The following is a 24,683-nucleotide window of genomic DNA, read 5'->3' as shown; positions in this document are numbered from 1 at the left end:
ACTGTGAGCAATTTGTCGTTGCTCATTTGGATCCCATACTTGACAGGCAGTTGCGTATGATTCTGTAGGCTCAGGCAGTTGATAATCTTTTAATGATCTATTGTGAATCATAAGAAACCTGTTAACGTCTTCAAGTGTCTTACTAACGCAAGCTTCAGCAGTCATACTTTCAACATGAGAATAATCTTCAGCTAGCTGGTCTTGAAAAGTATTCCATAAGGAAAAAGGATCTGTGGGGTTGCAAAAGATCAAAATCGTGACAAAAAGCTGTCGGAGTTGACTTGCTGAGGCAACAAATGCTGATTCTGCCATGCAGTTTATCCACTCATCATCGTCCTCCAATAAACCCATAGCAGACGCGGCCTGTCAAAAAGTATGGTGTAATTGTCCTACTTCTGATCTATTTAGGTCTTCAAATGATTTTGCTCCCCTTACATGCTGCAGCAATAATCTAAGAAAGAAGCGCTCCCCTTCTGCTGGATGGGCGCTGTACATTCTACCGATTGCCAGGCGGTTTCTCTGTCTCTTCTTCCAAATGCACGTTCTACTATCCCACGTGTAATGTTCCGGCATATCAGTATACAGTAGAGTATTAGCCTCACGGTTTATTGCATTCTCCTTAAACCATGCTGTTAGTGTGGTGTCTTTCAGTCTCCTTACAGCTTTTTCCGCATGCCCTTCTCTGTAAGTTACAGACTGCTGGTTTTCCAAGTGCAAAGCTAAACGTTGGACTGCCGGGTATCGGTCTTGCATGTCAAATTGGAATAATCTCCAGCAAGATTCACTTGCTGAAACATAACGTGCATCAACAAATCTCCTAATTTCATCATCTTGTTCCCTTGGAATTCTACCATGACTCTATCATGTCCTTTGTACACATACTTATACATGTATTTCACCGCTTTTATGCTGTTTCACACCTCAAGATTGATATGTGCCATATATCTGCTGAGGAGATACGGGTTATATGGGACAACCCATCTATTGTCTAGGGCAATTCCTCTTTTGAAGATTGATTTTCCATCATTACGTCTCTGATACAGGGGATAAGTGGAGTCATTTGTATGTGTCGTCTCACTGAATGATTTTGGAAATCTCTTGGAACACTTGCCATCTTTCATGCATGGACTGTTGGGATTGGCCAGGCCACAGGGACCATGCATCATGTGTTTTGAAACTAAATTCTGTAATGTTTTGTTTTGTGGAATTTCTGCACACACCAACCTATCAATATCTTGAGTAGTTATGGGTTTGGCACTGCGATCAAGGATAATCAGGATGTGAGAATGTGGTAGGCCTCTCTTTTGAAATTCAATGACCTTCACATATGCTAAGACTTTGCCAAAAAGTTCTTTTTTAATTATCTCTTCCATCAATGCCCCTAATTTCATTTTAAAGACCCTTGCGACTAAATCTGGTCGGTCTGCAGCTGTTTGTCGTGAATGCAGTTCATTTGTTATCTCTGGCCAACATGGATTACAGGTCACAGTAAGGAATAAGTCTGGTTTACCATATCTGCGAACAATTGACATTGCATCTTGGTATAATTGGAGCATGTTTCTTGGACCCCCTGTGAATGAAGATGGTAAAACAATTTTGGTCCCTACTGTAGCTCCATGTGCGTCACCTCGATACACTGCATCCACCAGTCCTTGATACAATTCTGCTCGTAATGACTGTTGATTAAATCGAATGTATTGCAGGCGTTGCTCTTCAACTTTAGCATACTGATCAACACAATATTGTTGCAGGAGACGACCTCCGTGCAAGATTACATTAAAACTATCTCTCTCCATAAGTCGATAAGCATAAAATAATGATGGACTGACCTGACCGGTTCGCTTTCTGTTGAATTTAATGTTGGGCACCCAACCTTCTTCTCCTTTTGGAAAGAAGAGCACATAATGCAACGGATCAAAGTGAGGATGTGTTTCACTGATACGCATAATTGACTGTTGGTTTGGATGGTCATCTGATTTGCGGTATAATACAATATCCCTCCGGTTACTACAGTTGATAGGGTTATTTGGGAGTAAAACAACAACTTCTGAAGCAGTCGGTAAATCATATCTACGGGGATCTTTTGATGAATCTGCTCGCAGCACCATTCTAATATCCTTCCCTTGATCTCCAGCATCTTCAATAGCTGCAGCGGCATGCTTATATAATTCAACAAAGGGACTAACAGTAGCCATGATGGTAGATATAGTTGTCAAAATATCAGTATTAAGACTTCTATTCCAAAAAAGCCTATTTTGAATTTCGTGTTCAGTGTCATAAATGTAAAGTTGGGCAAATTTTGGTCTATCATTATCACTGTTGGGTTGAATATGACCTATTCTATGGTAGACGGTACCACTAACTCGGAAACAGTATATCCCAGGAGGCAAGAAATCTTCGTGTACACCCAAGGAGGCGAATGCAAACATAGAATTGTAAGCACGGATGTGTTCTCGAAAATGCTTAGAATTTGTGTCGTTACCCGTGTAAAGACTCTTTATATTATCCGAAAGGGGTTGTAAAGGTGCCAGTGATACTTCCCCGTTGGCACCGCATAGCGAGGTTGATTCACCGTGCCATAGTTTTGCTGAACAAAAACGACAAACTTTGTTCATGCGTCCTGTGTTGTGTGGTGAGATAAGAGCTATTGTAGTTGTATCCTGTTCTTGATCTGCAGCTGATGTAATTTCCACTGTTTGAGCTACATTTTGTTGAGGAGCAGTTTCTGTATTATTAGTATTAGTAGTAGAAGTAGCGGAAGTAGTAGTCGTAGTAGTATTAGTAGATCTAGTTCTGAATGCAAATTTTAATTGACGTGCTTGTCGTCGCTGCCATGCTTTATTCGGCATGATTTTGGTTTATCAGTCAGTAGATATCTATATCAATACGTCCCAAGTCTTTACTACGCTTTACTTGGGAGGCCTTCCGAAAGCCCCTACAAAGGGAAACAACTTTAATAATATATTCCCTCAACTAACCCAAAGAAAAAATTCAACCTAGTACCTTTAATTAACCCCAATAGGAAAAACAAACACCCTAGCACCTTAATAAGACTTATGACTAACCCTTATATTTAAAAAATCCTCCGATCTCGAGCTAACCCTAATAGAAAAAATGATGAAAAATTGAATAAATAAACGCCTGACAAAAAGATCAAAGGTGAAAATACAAATTTAAAGAATACTGGGGATGTAGGAGCTTTCGGAATGTCTCCCCTTTACTTAACTTATGGAAAAACAAACACCCTAGCACCTTTAATAACACTTATGACTAACCTCTCGAGCTAACCCTAATAGAAGAAAACAACTCTCGGACTGCTTTGCACTACCTTTCAATACTTAACAAATCACAATGGCGGCCGAAAATCAAAACAATGGTCAAATAAGGAAATGTTAAACTTTCACAAATCTATCAAGGTTTGTTCTAGAGTTTTTAAAATACTTCTATATAATGACAAACTGAATAAATAAATGCCTGACAAAATATCAACGGTGAAAATACAAATTTAAAGAATACTGGGGATGTAGGAGCTTTCGGAATGTCTCCCCTTTACTTAATTTATGGAAAAACAAACACCCTAGCACCTTTAATAACACTTATGACTAACCTCTCGAGCTAACCCTAATAGAAAAAAAAAACAACTTTCGGACTGCAGGTTTGTTCTAGAGTTTTAAAAATACTTCTATATAATGACTAACTGAATAAATAAATGCCTGACAAAATATCAACAGTGAAAATACAAATTTAAAGAATACTGGGGATGTAGGAGCTTTCGGAATGTCTCCCCTTTACTTAACTTATGGAAAAACAAACACCCTAGCACCTTTAATAATACTTATGACTAACCTCTCGAGCTAACCCTAATAGTAAAAAAAAAAGAATCAAAATGGCGACTGAAATCCGCTAAATCAACAACACAACGGAAGTAATAATAATACTTGATGTCATAAATAGATGACGCAAATTGACAACTTTTTACAGTGACAAAATTAGTTGATTTTGGGAGTCAAGTGTCGTCGTTGGTACATATTTTATGATATCTGTTTGACTCAACGAACTTTCAAACTGACTTTAAATTATAAAAGGAAATCAAGTTATCTGTTTATCTATCAGTAAAAAATACATTTCTAATTTTCAAATCTTTCAGTAGAGTTGTGCGCCGTGTCAATTTTTTTATTGACTCAAATAAGCACAATGTTCTCCACAATGCTATATTTTTTTAAGAAAGGATATATATATATATATATATATATATATATATATATATATATATATATATAAAATATATATATATATATCCATCTATTGATCTGTCCATCTCTCTCTCTCTATCTATCTATCTATCTATCTATCTATCTATCTCATTCTCGATCCCCCCCCCTCTCTCTCTCTCTCTCTCTCTCTCTCTCTCTATCTCATTCTCGATCTCTCCCCCCCCCCTCTCTCTCTCTCTCTCTCTCTCTCTCTCTTTCTATCTCTATCTATCTATATATCTCTCTACCCATCTATTGATCTGTCCGTATCTCTCTCTCTCTCTCTCTCTCTCTCTCTCTCTCTCTGTCTCTCTCTCCTTTCTTTTCACCCTTTATCATAGACTATTCCATTCCCTGTTCACCAATCCGATCCTGTTTTTTCTCTCTCCTTTCTATGGCCCACGCCACTTGGGCCCAAAACCTGTGCCCCCCGGGCCCTTGGAGTATTTGAACAAATTAGAAGTGCCTCTGAAGAGGGAATTTTTCCGTGTGACAGCTCCGAATTTTTGGGGCTTGCCCTGCGGCGTCCCACAATTATTACCCAATCTAGCGAGCACGTTTTGTTGGTGGGCACACCGTTGAGAAATCTGGCTCAGCTTGGAAGAACTGCAGTATCTTACAGAAGTTTGTTTTGATCACTATAGAGATGTTGCCAAGCGTCGAGAGAAGATAAGAATGAAAGATCACTAAGAGAGAGAACAACAACAATATTATAAGAAAGAGAACAAGAAATGAAGAGAGTAGGAAAGTGCCCGAAGACAATAGAGAATAAAAATTTTCGCGGTTGTGAGGGAAGCCTTCCGAAAGCTCCTACATCCCCAGTATTTTATTAATATATAATGGTCTAGTAAGGGGTTTGGGAGGGGGGAATTATTTTTTTAAAGCCCCCCCCCCTCCCAAAACCCCCAACTAGAACATTATAAAAAAAGTTTCCCCCCTCCCAAACCCCCTAATAGAACATTATATTTTTTTAAAATACTGGGGATGTAGGAGCTTTCGGAAGGCCTCCCGGTGGTGATGGGGGCTCGAACCGCGACCTTACTGCTGGTACGACAACTCCGCCTGGCCGGGGGAGAGGGTTGACTCTACCGTATGAGCTATCGACCACTTTTATAATTATAGAGATGCTGCTATGCGCCAAGAGAAGATAAGAAAGAAAGATCACAACAACAATATTATAATTTGAAAGAGAGAACGGTTACCTGAAGCCGGTGATCGTGAAAATACTAATGAAAGAGTGAATGAAAATGGAAGAGGATTCGTATGGGAGCAATACAGACAATTGGCGTTTCGGGTACAAACCCTTCGTCAGCACACCGTGCTGATTCATTTGAGTTTCTTCGCTGATTCATTTGAATTATACTTTTGATGCCATACCGTGTTTTTGGACTGTCCCCATCAGTGTTACCTCGTCTTGCTTTATGTAGGTATTGTGTTTATTTTATTTGTTTTCCACGTTTATTTGTGTATTTGCTGACGAAGGGTTTGTATCCTAAACGTTCAATGTCTGTATTGTTCCCATACGAAGCCTCTCCTCTCCATTTTCACTCTTGCGTTAGTAATAAGAAAGAGAATGGTGTGGTGGATAGCTCAGACAGTAGAGCAACGCTCTCCTCGACCAGGCAGTTGTCTTACCAGTAAGGTCGCGGGTTCGAGCCCCCATCGCCGCGAAATTTTTATTCTTAAAAGTAGTTTTTAAAAAAAAGAGTTGATATTTTGTGTAGTTTTGTGCGGTTATGTGGTCCAGTGGTATAACACTCGCTTTCGGATCCGAATGTCCTGAGTTTGAGCCTCGCTCAGCACATAGTTGAGTCCTTGGAAAAGGCTCTTTACTCACATTCTCTCACCGTGCTCAGGTGTAAAATGAGTACCTGGCCGTTAACAGCGTTGTGTCTCGTTCTACATGCTACGTATTGCTGTGGTCAGTGACCCTTTGTAACGCGCTTTGAGCACATATAGTGGATATTGCGCTATTTAAAGTTCCAAGTTTTTTAGATTTTTTTTTTTTTGTTGTTAGTTAGTGGTGGGTAGTGTTAGGTGTGATAATAACAGTAAAAGTAAGAACAATAATGACAACAGTTTTAACCAGTTCACTGTCGTACTCTGGAGAGACACGTATTTAAAAATTTGGCCAGGATACTCGTCCTTCAAATATCGATGGATTTAAATGACCCTCGTCTTGGCAAAAACTCTCAATCGTGGGACTTCAAGGACCACCTCGTTAAGTCCAAAGTTTGAGAGTTTTTGCCAAGATGAAGATCATTTAAATCGATCGATATTTGAAGGACAAGTTATCTGGCCAAATTTTTGAATACGTGACTTTACAGAGTACAGTAGTTAATGGGAGCGATCGATAGATAGTTCGAAGATGACGTCACTCAGGCTTTTGTTATTGTTTTTGCCATCCGCGTTTGTGAGTTGTTCTCACTAAACTGTATTAACCCGACTATAAACGTTCATGGTTACACAGAGTTTGTGTGTTGGTCCGTTATACTTCCGGATGGCAATGTTGTGAACTCCTTGGCCAAGCGCATTCTATCTATATTCATGTGTTCGTCCAACCGAGTCATCAATCACGTGATTTGTTGCTGTCCAACGATTGGACATTTCTGAACAAATGTAAACACACTGCTTTGTTTATGAAAGTTGTAAATATACTCATGTGTCAAGCTGAACACAATGACCAATCGTAATGTTAGATAGTTCAAAATATGTGAACACTTTTCACTATGTAAGTCACTTTGAACACATTTTGCAATGTGACCAATGACCTCGAGCACATGGAAAGTTAATATAGATCATGCCCATTGGTTAAATCTGTGTTTTGGAGCCGGTGTGTATTCTCCATCCATTCTCACACGTTAAGCACTCTGATGTTGTCTTTTGTTTTCAAAAGGGATGATCTGTAGACAGTTCAAAGTTGACGTCACTCTGGTCTTTGTCATTGTTTTTTTTGTTTGTTGTTGTCATTCGCGTTTGTGAGTAATTCTCACTAAACTGTATTAACCAGACTATAAACGATCATGGTTCCACAAAGTTGTGTGTGTGTTGGTCCGTTATACTTCCGGATGGCAATATTGTGAGCTCCTTGGCCAAGCGCATACTATCTATATTTAATAATAATAATAATAATAATTTCATTTTCATGTGCCCGATGTCATTGGTCACATTGGAATAATAATAATATGTGCTCAAAAGTGTTCACAGTTATTGAAATAATCTAACATCACGATTGGTCATTTTGTTCAGCTTGACACATGGGCATGTTTTCAACTTTCATAAGCACACAGCAGCGTGTTTATATTTGTTAAGAAATAGTAAAGATCGCAACCATTGTACTGATTCTCAAGTATTATAGGATATATGGTCTCATTGGTGTTATGAAAATACTCTCAACCAACGCAAGATATTCTGCATCAAAAATTGAACTTTTATAGTGTGCAATATCCACTAAACGTGCTCAAAGCGCTTTACAAGGGTCCCTGGCCAAAATCAAAACTTAACATAATTTAGGACGGGACATTACGCCTGTTAGGCGATATTACTTTTTTTTTCGGACAGATACAACGCTGTTAACTGTCAGGTACTCATTTTACATCGGAGTACGGTGAGGGAATGTAAGTAAAGAGCCCTTTTCCAAGGTTCAACTATGCGCCGAGCGAGGCTCGAACCCAGGCCCTTCCGATCAGAAAACTTGTATCACACCATTAGACCACATAGTCCCACACAACATTGTAACACAGTTAAATCAAGCCCATCGTGTAATCCACTTATGTGGACGTAAGTTCTAATTTTTCATGTCCTTTGTTGGTTGTTATCCGTGTCGACAGAAGATTTCTTTTTTTTTTTTGTCAGAGTAGTTTCCCTTGGGCTTTCTTTCAATACGCGTCATGCATCGCATTTCCCTCAGGAAATATTTCTCCCTACCGAGAGAACAGGTGCTAATTGTTACAATAGGATTCAATAGCCTGATGTCACGTCGCCCAGCAACGACGAGCGGCGTGTTTCTAAACAAAGAAAATCGGTACATTTTATTCTTCATGCTGGCTAGACCTTTTTCACATGTCATGTGATCAGAATGTATAAAATTCAAAACATGATCAGATTTATAATGTGTTTCTCCTCTGGATACACTTTTATGCTCGTATTTCATTAGGGCGTCCGAAATTGTTCCGATGGTTTAGAACCAGTTACTAAGTTACTATGCGTCATTACGAGGGAAGTGACGTCATGACTGTTGAAGCCTATTTCTATAGATTTTTGTTTGATTATCGATTATGAAGAAGTATGAGAGCAAGCTGAAACTAAAAGGCAATAAGAATAAGAAAAAGACAAATGCAATTTTTAGGACACTTAAATCGACATAAATATATTGAACATCTTGCTCTCACAGGAAAGATAGAAGGTAAAAAGAGTAAAGGTAGACCAAGAAAAACATGTTTGAATAGTTTGAACAGCTGGGTGACAGAGAAAGAGAAGAGTAATGTTAGTTTTCTGAGGTTATCTGATCAAAGAGATGAATGGCGTATCGTGATCACCGATGTCTGGCACAGACTTGGTACTTGAAGAAGAAGAAGAATCGAGGTTGGATCACTAGATCTATGCTTTGCCCTCCCTTCAAAGACCGGACATGGACTTTTGGACAAACACACACATACGTAGTAAATCTGAATTGATTCTATGCGTTTAGGAAAATACCCACAATATCCGCCAACCGGATATAACGTGCCAACACATGAAACTGTGTGTAACCTTGAACGTTTATGGTCTGATTAATATTATATCCTGTAGTGAGAACTAATCACCAAAATGTTTGTTGAAAAACGATTGCAAACTGTTGAGTGACGTCAGTTTCGTTCCTTCTATACATGGTGACCTGCCGATAGTTGGAACCCTCCAGATTGTGAACACTTTTTGCAAATTATGTTTGACACAGGCGAGATGAAAGCTGAACAAGTGTGTATGAAAGATGCCAGACAAAGCTAGAAAGAAAAATACAAGAAAAAAAACCATCCCAAAAAATCAGTCCACCTCGACTGGGGATCGAACCTCAGACCTTCTGATTACCAGTCATTGATGGTAGCACGTCTGACCAGTAATCAGAAGGTCTGAGGTTCGATCCCAAGTCGAGGTCGACTGATTTTTTGCGGGATTGTTTTTTTGTTTTGTTTTTTTCTTGTATTTTTCTTTCTTGCTTTGTCTGGCTCCTTTCATACACACTTGTTCAGTTCTTTATCTTACACTGGTGCCTGCTCCTTCATTTCTTAATTCGAGATGAAAGCGCGTGGTATTGTAATCGTGATACAGTGCAATTTTACACATTCCTGTGTAAAAACATTCAAAAAGATCATTTATTACTACTTCTGCTCTTCATCAGGTTCAACCACGTCCTCCTCTATCTTCTCTTTCCGCTTATTCCTCTGCTCCTCTTCTTCCTCCTCCTCCTCCTCCCCCTCCTCCTCCTCTGCCACCACCACCTCCTTTTTACCCCTTCTCTTATATCCTCATCCTTTCCCCTCCTCTTCCTCCTCCTCCTCCTTCTTCTTCTTCTTCTTCTTCTTCTTCTTCTTCTTCTTCTTCTTCTTCTTCTTCTTCTTCTTCTTCTTCTTCTTCTTCTTCTTCTTCTCTTCTTCTTCTTCTTCTTCTTCTTCTTCTTCTTCTTCTTCTTCTTCTTCTCTTCTTCTTCTTCTTCTTCTTCTTCTTCTTCTTCTTCTTCTTCTTCTTCTTCTTCTTCTTCTTCTTCTTCTTCTTCTTCTTCTTCTTCTTCTTCTTCTTCTTCTTCTTCTTCTTCTTCCCCCGCCTTACCTCCACTAATCAACTAGTCCTAATACCTCCTTCAGACATTGCAAGGTCTCCAAAATCACTTAATTTACAACGGTCAGCATCGTCAACAAGGAAGGAAGAAGGGAGGAAATCAACCGTCGAGTTCAGCTTCTCCTAGTCCACACCCTTGGGTGTGGGTGTTGTCCACGACGTGGGGGAGGGGTGAAAAGGGACTGACTCTCTACAGGACAACCTTCCGGATTCCCAACTTAGACCATCTGACCACGGGTAGATGGAGCTCGTAAACGGGGGACCACAATCCATCTAAGAGAAGGACACTCCGAACAAAAACCCGGACAGATGGAGTTCGTAAACGGGGGACCGCAATCCATCGAAGAGAAGGACACTCCGAACAAAAACCCGGACAGATCGAGTTCGCAAACAGGGGACCGCAATCGATCTAGGAGGACACTCTGAAGCAAAACCGCCACTGCCTTGTGGACAGACCTTGGATGTTCAAAGGCTAAGGAAGCAAATCCTGAAAAACAGCACGCCGAAGACAGAGCAGCGGGGCCGGAAGGCGCAAATATCACAGGAAACTGGAAATTGCCACTGCATGCTTAAATCCCAATATGACACATAATTTACTTCAGACAACACCTCTATCTATTACCTCACGGAGACGTCGAAATCGACGTATACGTATATGCAGGTCTGACATCCGAACCCGCTTATGGGCCTAGTTTAACATTGTCCATTGTTGTAATGGACAACATTCTGCGTCATTTTTTTTTTTTTTTGAGATTTCCATTACACAATGGGCCCATAAGGAATTGGGTTATCAGACCTGCAAATAAGTGCACGTCGGTCGAAATCGAACTGAAAAATATCGAATGTTCCAGAAAAAACATGAAATCCTCTCATTATTTCAAATAGACTTTTCCCGCCCGCGTCGGATTTCTACAATACACGGAATGTACGTTTGAAATAATGACAACAAAAATATATTCAAGATGTCTGCCGGTACAAACAGCCGAGAGCAAATCCCCTAGCAAGGGAAGATAATACAAGGGGAGAGAATAAATGAAGGGAAATTAAATTGGAAGCACAATCTTACCTCCCTTGGAGCAAGTTGTATTGGATGCATCTTGTGTAATTGCAGCTATTGCCATCTCTGTATTTTAATTCTTGGAGTAATTGTTTGTTTTATTTTTCATGCAAACTCGGAAAGCAGACAAAAGGAAATTAATAATCAATCATTCTCTCTCTCTCTCTCTCTCTCTCTCTCTCTCTCTCTCTCTCTCTCTCTCTCTCTCTCTCTCTCTCTCTCTCTGACTATCGTCTATCTTCTATCTATCCATGTTTCAATCAATCTATCTATCAGTCTACCTATCTATTCATCTACCTATCTGTCTACCTGTCTATTCATCTATCTATCTGTCTACCTATCTATTCATCTACCTATCTATCTGTCTACCTATCTATTCATCTATCTATCTATCTATCTATCTATCTATCTATCTATCTATCTATCTATCTATCTATCTATCTATCTATCATTAAAGGGGCGGTTTGGATCTAATTATAAGGAAAATCCTTCAAAAAATGATCTTGAGATTTTTGTGGAAAACGAAATTTTATTATCCTAGAAATAATATTATTGGTCCAACTTCTTAAAATAGGCTCTATATATAAAGACACATATCTAGTCGAAAAGGGTACAGGTAGTAAAAAAAAGTGTGAAAAACGGACAGCTATTTTACTATTTTCTCAATATGTCATTTTTCTTAGGGTATGGGATACTGTGTCAAACGTTTCTCAAAATCAATTCAATGAAATTGTCTGAAAATTTCCAGTTATCACAGAGATAATGTATTTATGTCACCATAGAAAGATTCTTTTAAAATAAGGTATGTGTATTTTAATATAAATTTTTAACATCAATTTTGTCATAACATTTTGATTCTCAACTTTGTAATGTTCTTTAAAAAAGTCCATAAACTAAAGCTGTAAAATCTCTCTATGGTGACACACTATGCCAAAATGCCTCTTGTCATAAGAGGGAAGAATATGGAGGTCATTCAATCCCTTCATTAGTTTTTGTGACACGTTTGTCACAAGACTGTTTGGTATTTTTTAATGCCAGACCCCCAAATTAGGTCACAAAACGGGTATCAACACAGATAATGTATATTTTTCACATAAAATCTTGTTTTTAAATCAATAATGACGATACAGAATGATTAAAACCGTCCAGTATAGGTAATTATTTTATTTTTTAAAGAAAAGACCCAAACCGCCCCTTAACACATGACAGTGAGCTCTGCTGGAGGGATAGATAGATACAGAAGACCACACCCCTGGAGACCATCCTGTGGGTTGTTGGAGAAGAACCTTGTTTGCCTGGGGCGTTGAAGGAAGGACCATCTACAAAGAAACAACCAGGGAAGATGGCACAGAGCAGGACAAAATGGAGGGTATTCTCTTTCATTTTTGGTTATTATTTTTTATGTTAAAGGCCTAAAGATTCATTTTCCTTGTTGATTTTCTATCTGCTTTGTCTGGCACTGTTTCATACACTCCGTTTCGGATTTTTATCCTACATCTCTGGTTGGTCAAAAAAATGTCACATTCTGTTGACTTCACTTCGTATCTCTCTCTCTCTCTCTCTCTCTCTCTCTCTCTCTCTCTCTCTCTCTCTCTCTCTCTTTATTTTTTGACCCCCCCCTCTCTCTCTCTTGTAGTCTCTCTCTTTTTGCCTCTCTCTCTCTTAATTTTTTTGTCTCCCCCCCCCCCCTCTCTCTCTCTCTCTCTCTCTCTCTCTCTCTTCCTCTGTACTGTGTGTGTGTGTGTGTGTGTGTGTGTGTGCTGTGTGTGTATGTTTTATTTCCCTCACATGCAACCTCTCTTTCTACCCTTTACATCATCCATAATCCGTCCATGCATATAATAGAACGAAATTGACGTCACTCAGCTCTTTGTTATTGTATAAATTATTGGCGGAAGCCTAAGATTAAATAAACTTTGAAACTTTGTAAACTTTGTTTTTAGCCAGCTATTTTTATGAGTACTTCTAACTAAATTATATCACTCAGACTATAGATAGAATGAAGTTGCCGTCACTCAGGTATTTGTTATTGTTTTTTTTGCCATCCACGTTTATGAGTAATTCTCACTTAACTATATTATCCAAACTATAAAAGGTAATGGTTAAACAGAGTTTTATGTGTTGGTCCATTATACTTCCGGATGGCAATGTTGTGAGTTTCTTAGCCAAGCGCATACTATTTATATCCTGCTGGAGGAACGTTGTAAGTAATAATAATAATAATAATAATGATGCTGAAAACTTATATAGCGCTATAACTCCAAGACACCAGACTCTAAGCGCTTAAATTACAAATTACTTTGGCTGAAACATAATCATTCACATACACAAACACACACACACACATACACACACACACACACACACACACACACACACACACACCAAAACCTCACAGCAAACCAGACCTATTTTGCTTCTCATACATACCCTTATATAAGTAAAATGCGCTTGGCTAAGAAGTTCACAACATTGCCATCCGAAAGTATAACGGCCAACGCATAAAACTGTGTGGCAAAAAACAATATCAAAGACCTGAGTGACGTCAACTTCGAACTATCTATAAGTAAATTACCTAAGCCAGAGATCAAGACCATCAATAGATGTTCTTTTTTTTTAAAATCTTGTGTTACCTACCTGACCTAGATATGATTAGTCTTGTAGACAGTGACGTCTTTATAAGTAGACTCTGCTAGTAGACCTATCTACCCCACCCTACTGTGTTGCCAGGTACCTTTTCAATTATTCCGCCAATTGTATTCCAGAAATCCGCCAACTTTTCCTACTTCACCTTCGACATTTTCCCAAAATCCGCAAAAAAAAATATTTTTTTTTAAATCCGCCATTTGATTTAAAACAGTTATAATCAACATTAGTGTATTGTGTCTCAGAATAAAAATTATATTAATAAACACTACTCACCTATTTACAATTGTTTCCTTTTTAAAGGCATGAAGAGTTTCGATTTTGTTTGAGCGGTAGTTAGAATGTCGTATATTGTTTTCACTTTCGATTAATCTAAATTAGATTGTGTAAAATATATCTAGGCCAACAGTACACTCACAATAGGTGCTACTAAAAGTCACTTTAAAAGGGGGGGGGGGGGAGAAATAATTAGACTTCATTGCTATACATTTACTTGATTAAAGCGTATACAAACCATCAAAAATCCGCCATCCACCAGGCCATTTTTCACCGCCACATGATGATAAAAATCCGCCAATTTGGCAACACTGCCTAACTACACCGTCTATAATATATATACATAATATATATAATATATATATATATATATATATATATATATATATATATATATATATATATATGTGTGTGTGTGTGTGTGTGTGTGTGTATATATATATATATATATAAACGGTCACAGCAGTCTGAAGACAACACATTACACAGTTACATCAGTCTGAAGACTACACATTACAGTTTCAGCAGTTTCCATTGGCCACGGGCAATCTGCATGGATTTGGAGATGATTAAAGACGCAAGTTGCTTCAGGCCGAATACATACATATTGATAGATTCGATTCCTTTGACTGAACGCCATACAAACATGGATAAACTAGGAATTTATCATTTAGTACTGTGTGAAGTGATGATGATGATGATGATGATGATGATGATGATGATGATGATGATGATGATGATGATGGTGGTGGTGGTGGTGGTGGTGGTGATGATGATGATGACGATGGTGTTGATGGTGGTGATGATGATGATGATGATGATGATGATGATGATGATGATGATGATGATGATGATGGAGGTGATGATGATGATGATGATGATGATGATGATGATGGTGGTGATGATGATGATGATGATGATGATGATGATGGAGGTGATGATGATGATGATGATGATGATGATGATGACGACGACGACTATGATGATCATAACCTGAATTGTTTAAGTCTAATTGTTGTAATGGAAATACTGACAAACCAACGTGCACTTATTTAAAGGTCTGATAACCTATAATATTGTTTTGGGCCCATTATTATAAAGGGAATACCCTCAAACCCAACGTAACACGTTGTACAGTTCAACGTTAGATCAAGCCCATAATAATTGTGTTGTAATCTTTCATAGCCATTCGGCCCATGGAGCCGGAGTTTATCCCGGTTTCTTTAGCGTAAAACGGACAATAGCAGTTGCTTGGTATCCTTTGGACTCAGCTACCCATTCACTGCTGCGTAGACAGGGGGGTCAGAAAATAAATCTCGACTGCACTTGGGATCGATCTCGGTCCCTTCGCGTGTGAAGCGAGTGCTCTACCAACTGAGCTATCGGGACCCCCGTTCGGTTACTAGACCTGCCACTAATAAGCGAACGTTGCTTCAAGTCCATCTCTGTAACAACTGGTCAATCCTTGTCTTGGGCCTTGTCTTTGTCGTGAACGTAAAATAAAATACAGAATAGAACTACCGTATTCTGGAAAAACACTTATTTGAAAATTTGGCCAAAAAAAACTCGTCCTGCAAATATTGATCGATTTAAATTAAATGACCTCCATCTTAGCAAAAACTCTCAAACCTGGGACTTCTAGATTTTTTAATGGGTTTTTCCAGAGTACGGAATTTATAGGTATTACATCATCTTCCTACATCATTTCCAATACGTGTACAACCACCAAACTGTACTGTCGTACTATGGAGAAAAAAGCAGAGCAAAATAAAAATAAAACAAAACAAAACAAACAACAAAAATACAAAAAAAAAACAAAACCCAAAAAACATAACAAAATAAAATAAAAAATCCCACAAAAACAAACAATAAAACAAACAAATCCAAAACATGTGTTTAAAATTTTGGCCAGAAAACTCCTCCTTTAAATATGGATCGATTAAAATTACCCTCATCTTGGTTTAAACTCTCAAACCTGAGAATTCGCCGAAGTCCCAAGTTTCAAGGTTTTTGACAAGATGATGGTTATTTTGATCGATCGAATTTTGAAGGACGGGTTATATTTATATGGTCAAAATGTTTACATGATTGTTTGGTTCTGAGTTGTTGTCGTTGTTGTTTTGTTAGGGTTTTATTTTGTGTGTGCATGGTTGGGGGGTGGGAGGGGTTGGGGGTTATAGCAGGACAACGTACTCCGTCCATAAAGTGAAATAATAATAATAATAATAATAATAATAATAATAATAATAATAATAATAATAATAATAATAATAATAATAATAATAATATAATAATAACAATAATGATGATAATGATGATGATGATGATTATGATGATGATGATGATGATGATAATGATAATAATAATAATAATAATAATAATAATAATAATAATAATAATAATAATAATAATAATAATAATAATAATAATCACATCGCCCAAAGGGATCCACGTGAAATCTTTCCGATTTTACATTTCTTATCCTCTTGTCTTCATCGTAACCAACCAGTCAAGCAGGCAGGCAGCCTAGCAGGGTTGCCAATGTAAACATTCCCAGCACACCCCGCGGTAAAGGTTATATTTAACATCCGCCAACCGCCTGAAGGCAGCAATTCTGATTGGACGAGCCGAGGGGCGGTGTCTAGTATCTTTCTGTTCCCCATCAGCGTCCGAGGAAAATGAATGTACTGAAATCCCCTCCGGGCTTGAGATTGTGAATGTTTTTCCCGGTTTCCCCCCTGGTCGTGTCGAGTCGAATGCGAAAATAGTATGGCTGAGTTGCCTTGTCGTTCCCCACGGCTAAACACGATACGTCGAAAGCATTAGCCAACTTTGCCTTCCTGCCTGTAACTGTAAGCGTCGAGGCGGGTTTTGGCTCGTGTCCCAGTACAGGGATGTCCCGGGCATGCCCTAGGGGCATCTCAGTGTTGAAATTACAGTAGGAAGACTGGGAAGAGGGGGGGGGGGGGGGGGTGGTTGATGGAAATGGGAGATTTTGCCTTGTCAGACTTCCCGTGTGGAAAAATATGCCCTTAGGATGTCACGTTGCTGAAGTTAAAAGGGAGGTGTGAGGAGGGGGGGGGTGAGAGAGAGAGAGAGAGGGCGAGAGAGAGAGAGAGAGAGAGAGAGGGGGGGGGGAGAGGAAGAGAGAGAGAGGGGGGAGAGAGATGGGGTAAGAGAGAGAGAGAGAGAGAGAGAGAGTAGAGAGAGAGAGAGAGAGAGAGGAGAGAGAGAGCGGGGGAGAGAGATGGGGGAAGAGAGAGTGAGAGAGAGAGAAAGAGGAGAGAGAGGAGAAGAGAGAGAGAGAGAGAGAGAGAGAGAGAGAGAGAGAGATAGATGGATAGAGAGAGAGAGAGAGAGAGAGAGAGAGAGAGAGAGGGTCACTTCGAGGATTAAATCTTTAATTTAATATTCTGGCACTCTGCTCGAGTGCGCCAGCATGTATTTATTAATTTTTTAAAAATGTAATCCTTGACATTCCTTGTGGAACAGGGGGCTTCAACAGTAATCCGTGACATTCCTTGTGCAATAGGAGGCTTCAACTTCAACAGTAATCCTTGACATTCCTTGTGGAACAGGGGGCCTTAACAGTAATCCTTGACATTCCTTGTGGAACAGGGGGCTTCAACAGTAATCCTTGACATTCCTTGTGGAACATGGGGCTTCAACAGTAATCCTTGACATTCCTTGTGAACAGGGGCTTCAACAGTAATCCTTGACATTCCTTGTGGAACAGGGGGCTTCAACAGTAATCCTTGACATTCCTTGTGGAACAGGGGGCTTCAACAGTAATCCTTGACATTCCTTGTGGAACATGGGGCTTCAACAGTAATCCTTGACATTCCTTGTGGAACAGGGGGCCTCAACAGTAATCCTTGACATTCTTTGTGGAACAGGGGGCTTCAACAGTAATCCGTGACATGAGGCTTCAACTTCAACAGTAATCCTTGACATTCCATGTGGAACAGGGGGATTCAACAGTAATCCGTGACATAGCTTTGAACACTTCAACAGTAATCCTTGACATTCCATGTGGAACAGGGGGATTCAACAGTAATCCTTGACATTCCTTGTGGAACAGGGGGCTTCAACAGTAATCCGTGACATTCCTTGTGCAATAGGGGGCTTCAACAGTAATCCTTGACATTCCTTGTGGAACAGGGGGCTTCAACAGTAATCCTTGACATTCTTTGTGGAACATGGGGCTTCAACAGTAATCCTCACCGCAGTAAGGTGTAAAATAAGTTATTTTGTTGTTAACAGCGATGTCTCAGTCGAACAAAAGAAAATTGAGCTTCTTTTGAGCTTTTTTATAGCGCAATATCCACTAAATGTGCTCAAAGTGCTTTACAAAGGGTCCCTGACCAACAGCAACACGTAGTATGTAGAACAAGACATGACGCCTGTTAGGCGATATCACAATTGTATTCCGACAGAGCCAACACTGTTGATGGCCATGTACTCAATTATTGAAGACCCTCCCAATGAAATTCCTGGCTCACAGCTTGGTAGGAAATACTGGGTGGCTGCAAATAGGCTACGCTCCAGACATGCGAAAACAGCCGCAAAAATGAACAAATGGGGTCTAAACAACTCAACAGAATGCCCCAAATGCCAAACTGACCCCCAAGATGTAGATCACCTTGTGCTCCACTGTCCTGTTACCAAGCTGAATGGAGGTTACGAAACCATTCACAAATGTGAAGATGAATTCAAGGCTTGGCTCGACGCGACAGATCTGAAAGTGTGACCCCACCATACGATACTACTACTACTACTACTCATTTTACACCTGAGTACGGTGAGTAAAGAGTCTTTTCTAAGGACTCAACAATGCGCCGAGCGAGGCTCGAATCTAGGACCTTCCGATCTGAAAGCGAGTGTCATACCACAAGACCACATAGCCGCACAATAATAAAAATAATAATTGTAATGTCGCCTTGTCTTACACATATTCAATGTTGCTGTTGGTTAGAAACCCTCTGTAAAGCACTTTGAGCACGTGTAGTATATTTTATGCTATACAAATGCTCGTTTGTTTTTGTTTTTTCGTTTTATTTAATGGAAATTCGCCTTCATTTTGTGATACGATGCAACCGTAAGCCTGTTTTTTTTTTTTCTTTTGCACTTCATCAACATCATCATCTTCTGCTGCTTCTTTGTTCATTTGCCGCTGCGCACCCAAATACCCTGCGTTGACAAATCTGTCAGAAGCATTTCTGATAATAATACGAATAAAAAAAAATAAAAAATTTAAATAATAAAAAATAAGATAAAATAAATATAAAGCTGCCGCACGCCCCCCGGGGCAATCGGATTGATACACGTCACGTGTCCCAATTGATTTCCATTCACACTTTCGAACCGACATTCTGTGTTAAATAATGATGATTTGATGGCATGGTGTATGTTAATGTTATGAATTATTTTATGTAAATGTTGCTGCTCGAAGCTCGAAGAATTATAATTTTACAAGACTAACATACTTCACTTAACAATTCACGGAACGATTCTACTCGGGTACAAGGTTGCCAGGTTGGATTATTTTAATCCAAACCGCCTTTTTAAAAAAAATGACGTCTGGATTGTCATTTTAAGTTTAGACCATTGGATTATTTTAAGAGCTAATACATTCCAATAACCTTTACATGCTATGTGTAACTTTTATGCATAGATACAGTTCATGGATTATATAAATAGTATTCAATAACAATTATAAATTGATAATATTGAGAATTAAATATTAAATTAGGGTTTATTCTACATGTTGTAAGAAATTTTCAGATACGTTTTTCTTTCAGGCAATTACAATAACACAATTTGGATGACAATAGTTAATCATATTTGTCTTGTGGATGGCATTTCTCTATTTCTAAAGGTTAGCTAGACGTTTTTGTTGTTTTTTTTCTTCTGAAATTTGGATTATTAAAAAAAAAAAATGAGGATTACTTTTTGTAATGGTTTGAATTATTTACCTGGCAACCAACCCTGCTAGTGCATCGGTTTCAGATTCTTCAGTAAACATACGAGTACATTATGGGGAAGCGTGGCTCAGCGGTACGGCCTTTGCTTCGTACCCGAAAGGTACCTAGTTCGATTACTCGCTGCGCTGTGTTGCTTAGACTTAGAGCAAGTCACCTCGCACTAGCTCAGTCTGCGGCTAACGCCTGGGTTATTCCGGTCTTCCCTTGGAATCGACCCTAAAGACAAATTTCCCCTATGGGATGAATAAAGGGAATGTTATTTCATTTTACTTATTTTTAAGTAGCATCAACGTGCCAAATGTCCACTTGTTTAAACATCTTAATAACTCGTCCATGTTCTTTTTCTAAAGTGTGGGGAAGGGTGAAATCTATCAATTGATGTACATTTTTCCGCTCTCAGCCGCGCACAGTTGTCCTTGGAAAAGGCTCTTTACTCACCACATTCCTCTCTTTCACCGCACCCGGGTGTAAAATGAATACCGCGCTATATAACTCATCATCAATGGAACACACGATTAAAGAACAGAAAATCTGGCAAACACATAATACTGCCGTACTCTGGAAAACCCGTATTTCAAAATTTGGCCAGAAAACTCGTCCTTCAAAATACCGATCGATTTAAATGACCCTCATCTTGGCAAAAATCTATGAAACCTGGGACTTCGCAAAGTCCCAGGTTTGAGAGTGTTTTTTTTTTTTTTTTTTTTTTTTTGCCAAGATGAGGGTCATTTAACTCACTCAACCTTAACACCTGACTATATCCGTAGTTTACCGGGTTACTTTTACCCCATGCCTATTTATTACATTTTTCTGAGACAATTTATAGGCGTAGTATCAAAGCTAATGTTTTATAGTTGAATAAAACTATCTATGTGCATGCTCATTTTTAATACATTTTTTCAAATTGTGAAAGTAGCAAAACTCTAGGATTGAGTGAGCTAAATCGATCGATATTTGAAGGACGAGTTTTCTGGCCAAATTTTAAAATATGAGTTTTTCCAGAGTACGGCAGAATAGGTATTGACTTTAACCGAATTCCAATGCAACTGTTTTTAAAAACTAATTTTCAAAACTAAACAAAACAAAAACAAAAAACGTGAGCATTTATGAAGTAGAATATCTACTAAACACGTGCTCAAAGCGCTTTGTAAAGGGTCTCTAGCCAACAACACTTAACATTAACATGTAGGACGAGACATTACATATTGCATTTTATTAACACTATACATTTGACGGTTTCCCTCTCACTCTCAGCCAGGACAAAACCAAGTGATCCCATTCCGAGACAAAGACAGATAGCAACTCAAAAAAACAAACAAACAAAAAATCCCCAACAAAACAGATATAGGGGGATAGAAGATACAGAAAGTGATGTAGATTCCAAAAGCTCACTATCAGTGGACTTAGTTTATTAAGATCACTAAATGATTAAATGTCTCATCCAGACACAGGATAGAAGATACAGAAATTGACCTCCTTACCACCATGGGAGGTCAAAAGACCCAGCCCAGTGTCATCTCTCACCAAAAAAAAAAACAAAAAAACATAAATAAATAAATAAATAAATAAATAAATAAATAAATAAATTGCCCTATGTCCAGCAGACTGTTTCACCTCACAAGACTCCATCCATAGAGGTGAAGAAACCAAATGATTCGATACCAGCAGAACAACAAATATATGTAAACATGGAAAGGACAATAAATGATTTGGAGATATGGCAAGGCTTGGGGCCGATAAAGTAAAGTCATAGGCCAAGGAGTCCACTCCCCCCGCCCTCAGTCTTAAGGGGAATTCCACCAGCCACAGAGTAGCAGTAGTTAGTAGGTGAAGAGGTAACGCTGGCCCCGCGGTTTGTTTGCACAGCTTGCGGCCGCAAATTTAGGGAAAATTTTCTGATTTGCATTCCAACCGCAACATCTGCACGTTTTGTAAATTTTTGATAATTTTTTTTTTTCAATTGAGCTTTTATAACGCGCACTAAACGTGCTCAAAGCGCTTTATAAGGGGTGCCTGGACATCAACATTTAACATGTAGGACGGGACATGACGACTGTTAGGTGATATTACATTTTATTCAGGAGACAACGCTGTTCACTGCCAAGTACACATTTTACGCCTGAGTCGAGTACAGTGAGAGAATGTGAGTAGAGAGCCTTTTCCAAGGACTCAACTATTATGCACCGAGCGAGGTTCGAACAAAGACACAACGTAACCAAAATTCAACTCAAAGTCAATAAGTTCTTGCGCATCATTTTTATTTATTTTTTTCCCTTTAAATTTTATCAAATTGTGAATTGTTACATCTAGACGTAAAAGTGAAATATATTTACACGAATGAAATGAAAACAAGAAAACGTTTGACAACAATGACAAATGCTATTCTCTCAAATATCCAAAGCCAACAGTAACACTGAGCTGATACAAATAAGCTGTGGACTGGAAAAACAAATATAATATACAAAATTGAATAAAACAGCTTTAACCCCCCCCCCCCCCCCCCCCAACAAAAAAACCCCCCAAAAAACAGAAAACAAAACAACCTAAATTCGGAACGTTTCGGGCTCTAAACTCTCCTTCACCCAATTACAAAATAGTCAGAATGAGATGCACTAAATCTTAATTTATTTTTATTATTGGCTGAAGAAGGGGTTTTAAGCTCGAAACGTTTGTATTAAATGTTGTTCTTTTTCCTCTTTTTTTCTTTTTCTTTTCTTTCTTGAAGCTGTAACTGTTATACATCAATTTTTGCACATTATTTTATTTTCAAAATGTCCAACAAGGTATATTCAACCACAGTCCCTCCATCTTCCGCTCCCCCTCTCTTCGTCCCCTTTCTCCTCCCATACTGCATCTGTCTCTTTCCCTTTCTTGGCATTCCGGTACACTTTTGACAATAACAACAACAAAAATGATGAGCAATGATGTATAGTAGTAGTCTGAACAATTTAAAAGTGACAACATTTTTATACGATTGTGTATTTTGAAATAACCAACAACAAAAAAATAAAAATGGAATCATTGATGATAACAATGACACTGATGATGAAAGTAATGATAACGATGATGACCGTGTTAACTAACGATGACGATAATGATGAGACGAAGGTGATAAAATCAAACAACACCCCACTATTACATCGGAGGGCCTCCCATACGTGGTCCGGGACCTGTGGAATAAATGAAGGGAGATATAGATAGAATTAATGAAGTTGACGTCACTCGGCTCTTTGTTATTGTTTTTATTTGGCCATCCACATTTATGATTAATAGGCTTCAACAGTCGTGACGTCACTTCCCTCGTAATGACACATAGTAACTGGTTCTAAACTATCGGAACAATGGCGGCCTCCCTTACGAAATACTTCTCCGACGAGCATAAAAGTGTATCCAGAGGAGAAAAACATTATAAATCTGATCATGTTTTGACTTTTATACATTCTGATCATATGACGTGTGAAAAGACTCTGGCCAGCATGAAGAATAAAAAGTACCGATTTTCTTTGTTTAGAACCAAGATGCTGGGCGGACGTGACATCAGACTATAAAAGTTCATGGTTACACAGTTTTGTGCGTTGGTTCGTTATACCTCAGGATGGCAAGGTTGTGAGCATCTTAGCCAAACGCATAATATCTAGTCTTTTATATAATAATATTATTTAATGATGGGAAATATAATATTTGGTATAGAGAAGTGGCAGATTAGAGTAGGGAATAAAAAATATCACGGTGGGGGAGAGCCAAACTCTGGAACCAATTGATGCGGCACCGTCCGCCTGGATGAGCGAGAGAGAGAGAGAGAGAGAGAGAGAGAGAGAGAGAGAGGGGGGGGTAAGAGAGAGAGAGAGAGGGTAAGAGAGAGGGGGTGAGAGAGAGAGAGAGGGAAAGAGAGAGGGAGGGGAGGGAGGAGAGGGAGGAGAGAAGAGAGGGAGAGGGGGGGAGGGAGAGATAGATGGATAGAGAGAGAGAGAGAGAGAGAGAGAGAGAGAGAGAGAGATCTGCGAGCAGGCGCACTAGCCACTGAGCCATCCCGCCAGTGTTGCGACTCGACTTTTGAAACTTAACGGAGAAAGCACCCAGACCTTCCAACCCTTCACATTCCAAAAGTGGAATCAGAACGTCAGAAAATAGGAATTTGAGACCAAAAAAAAGTAGGAATTTCTTAACAATGGGTAATCTGTATCCAAATGCCCACCATCTTTGCCACCAAACACATAAAAGTAAAGACAGTATTCCGGCACAGCTCCTGGCAAAACTACACACCATATCGAGGGGTGCCTGCGCAAAGGCCGTAACGTCAAAAATTTCAATTTTTCGTTTTTTACATAAATCAACTTGGTTTGGAGTAAGGTTTATTTCAACAAAAAAAAATATGCAAAAAATATTAATTAATTAATTTTTATTAATTAAAACCCGAACACCGTAACGTTTTTAGACAAATATTGTGACTGCCCAAAAGCCGTAGCTTGAAATACGGCTATAAGTACTATAAGATTCTTTAAACAGTGCCTATCAGCCACTGCCCAAAAGCCTTAACAGTAACTACCGTTTTACCGCCTGACGAAAAGGTGGAAATGCAAAGGTAAAGTTGACTACCCAAAAACCGTATCTAGCAATAAGGCGTTTGGGCAGGCATAGAATTATGCCAACGTG

General features: G+C 39.0%; 3 protein-coding genes across 4 annotated transcripts in view; all 3 read right to left on the bottom strand.

Annotated features, from left to right (window-relative positions):
* Window positions 1-366: 366 nt before the first annotated feature.
* Window positions 367-753, bottom strand: LOC144976558 (uncharacterized). The gene has a single exon (XM_078920852.1). The coding sequence runs from the start codon at window positions 751-753 to the stop codon at window positions 367-369; it is 387 nt and encodes a 128-aa protein (XP_078776978.1).
* Window positions 754-914: 161 nt separating this feature from the next.
* On the bottom strand, window positions 915-12,507 carry LOC144976557 (uncharacterized). The gene is made up of 2 exons (XM_078920851.1): window positions 12,375-12,507; window positions 915-2,701 (listed from the first exon to the last, which is right to left on the bottom strand). The coding sequence occupies exons 1-2, from the start codon at window positions 12,505-12,507 to the stop codon at window positions 915-917; spliced, it is 1,920 nt and encodes a 639-aa protein (XP_078776977.1).
* A 9,764-nt stretch (window positions 12,508-22,271) lies between these two features.
* The window catches only part of LOC144977388 (small nuclear ribonucleoprotein-associated protein N-like), a 60,404-nt gene continuing 57,992 nt past the window's right edge, over window positions 22,272-24,683 (bottom strand). Inside the window, exon 5 of one of the 2 annotated variants that reach the window (XM_078922552.1) lies at window positions 22,272-23,200. In XM_078922552.1, the coding sequence (XP_078778678.1) occupies window positions 23,166-23,200 (35 nt within the window). In that variant the 3' untranslated portion in view covers window positions 22,272-23,165. The remainder of the gene's footprint in view (window positions 23,201-24,683) is intronic. The other variant, XM_078922553.1, reaches the window with a different exon arrangement.

The sequence above is a fragment of the Berghia stephanieae genome, chromosome 7 (genome assembly GCF_034508935.2).
Source record: "Berghia stephanieae isolate SIO BIC M18660-M18661 chromosome 7, UCSD_Bste_1.3, whole genome shotgun sequence".
In the NCBI taxonomy this organism is placed as follows: Eukaryota; Metazoa; Mollusca; class Gastropoda; order Nudibranchia; family Aeolidiidae; genus Berghia; species Berghia stephanieae.
This window is presented reverse-complemented; position numbering and strand designations above follow the sequence as displayed.

Bases quoted from the DNA above. Each gene is read 5' to 3' on its own strand.
- LOC144976557 (XM_078920851.1), bottom strand. From the start codon at position 12,507: ATGAAAGAGAATACCCTCCATTTTGTCCTGCTCTGTGCCATCTTCCCT. The intron at 2,702-12,374 runs GTGTGGTCTTCT...AACAAAATGTAG, and splicing joins CCACAGGATGGTCTCCAGGG to CTCAAACAGTGGAAATTACA.
- LOC144976558 (XM_078920852.1), bottom strand. From the start codon at position 753: ATGCAAGACCGATACCCGGCAGTCCAACGTTTAGCTTTGCACTTGGAA.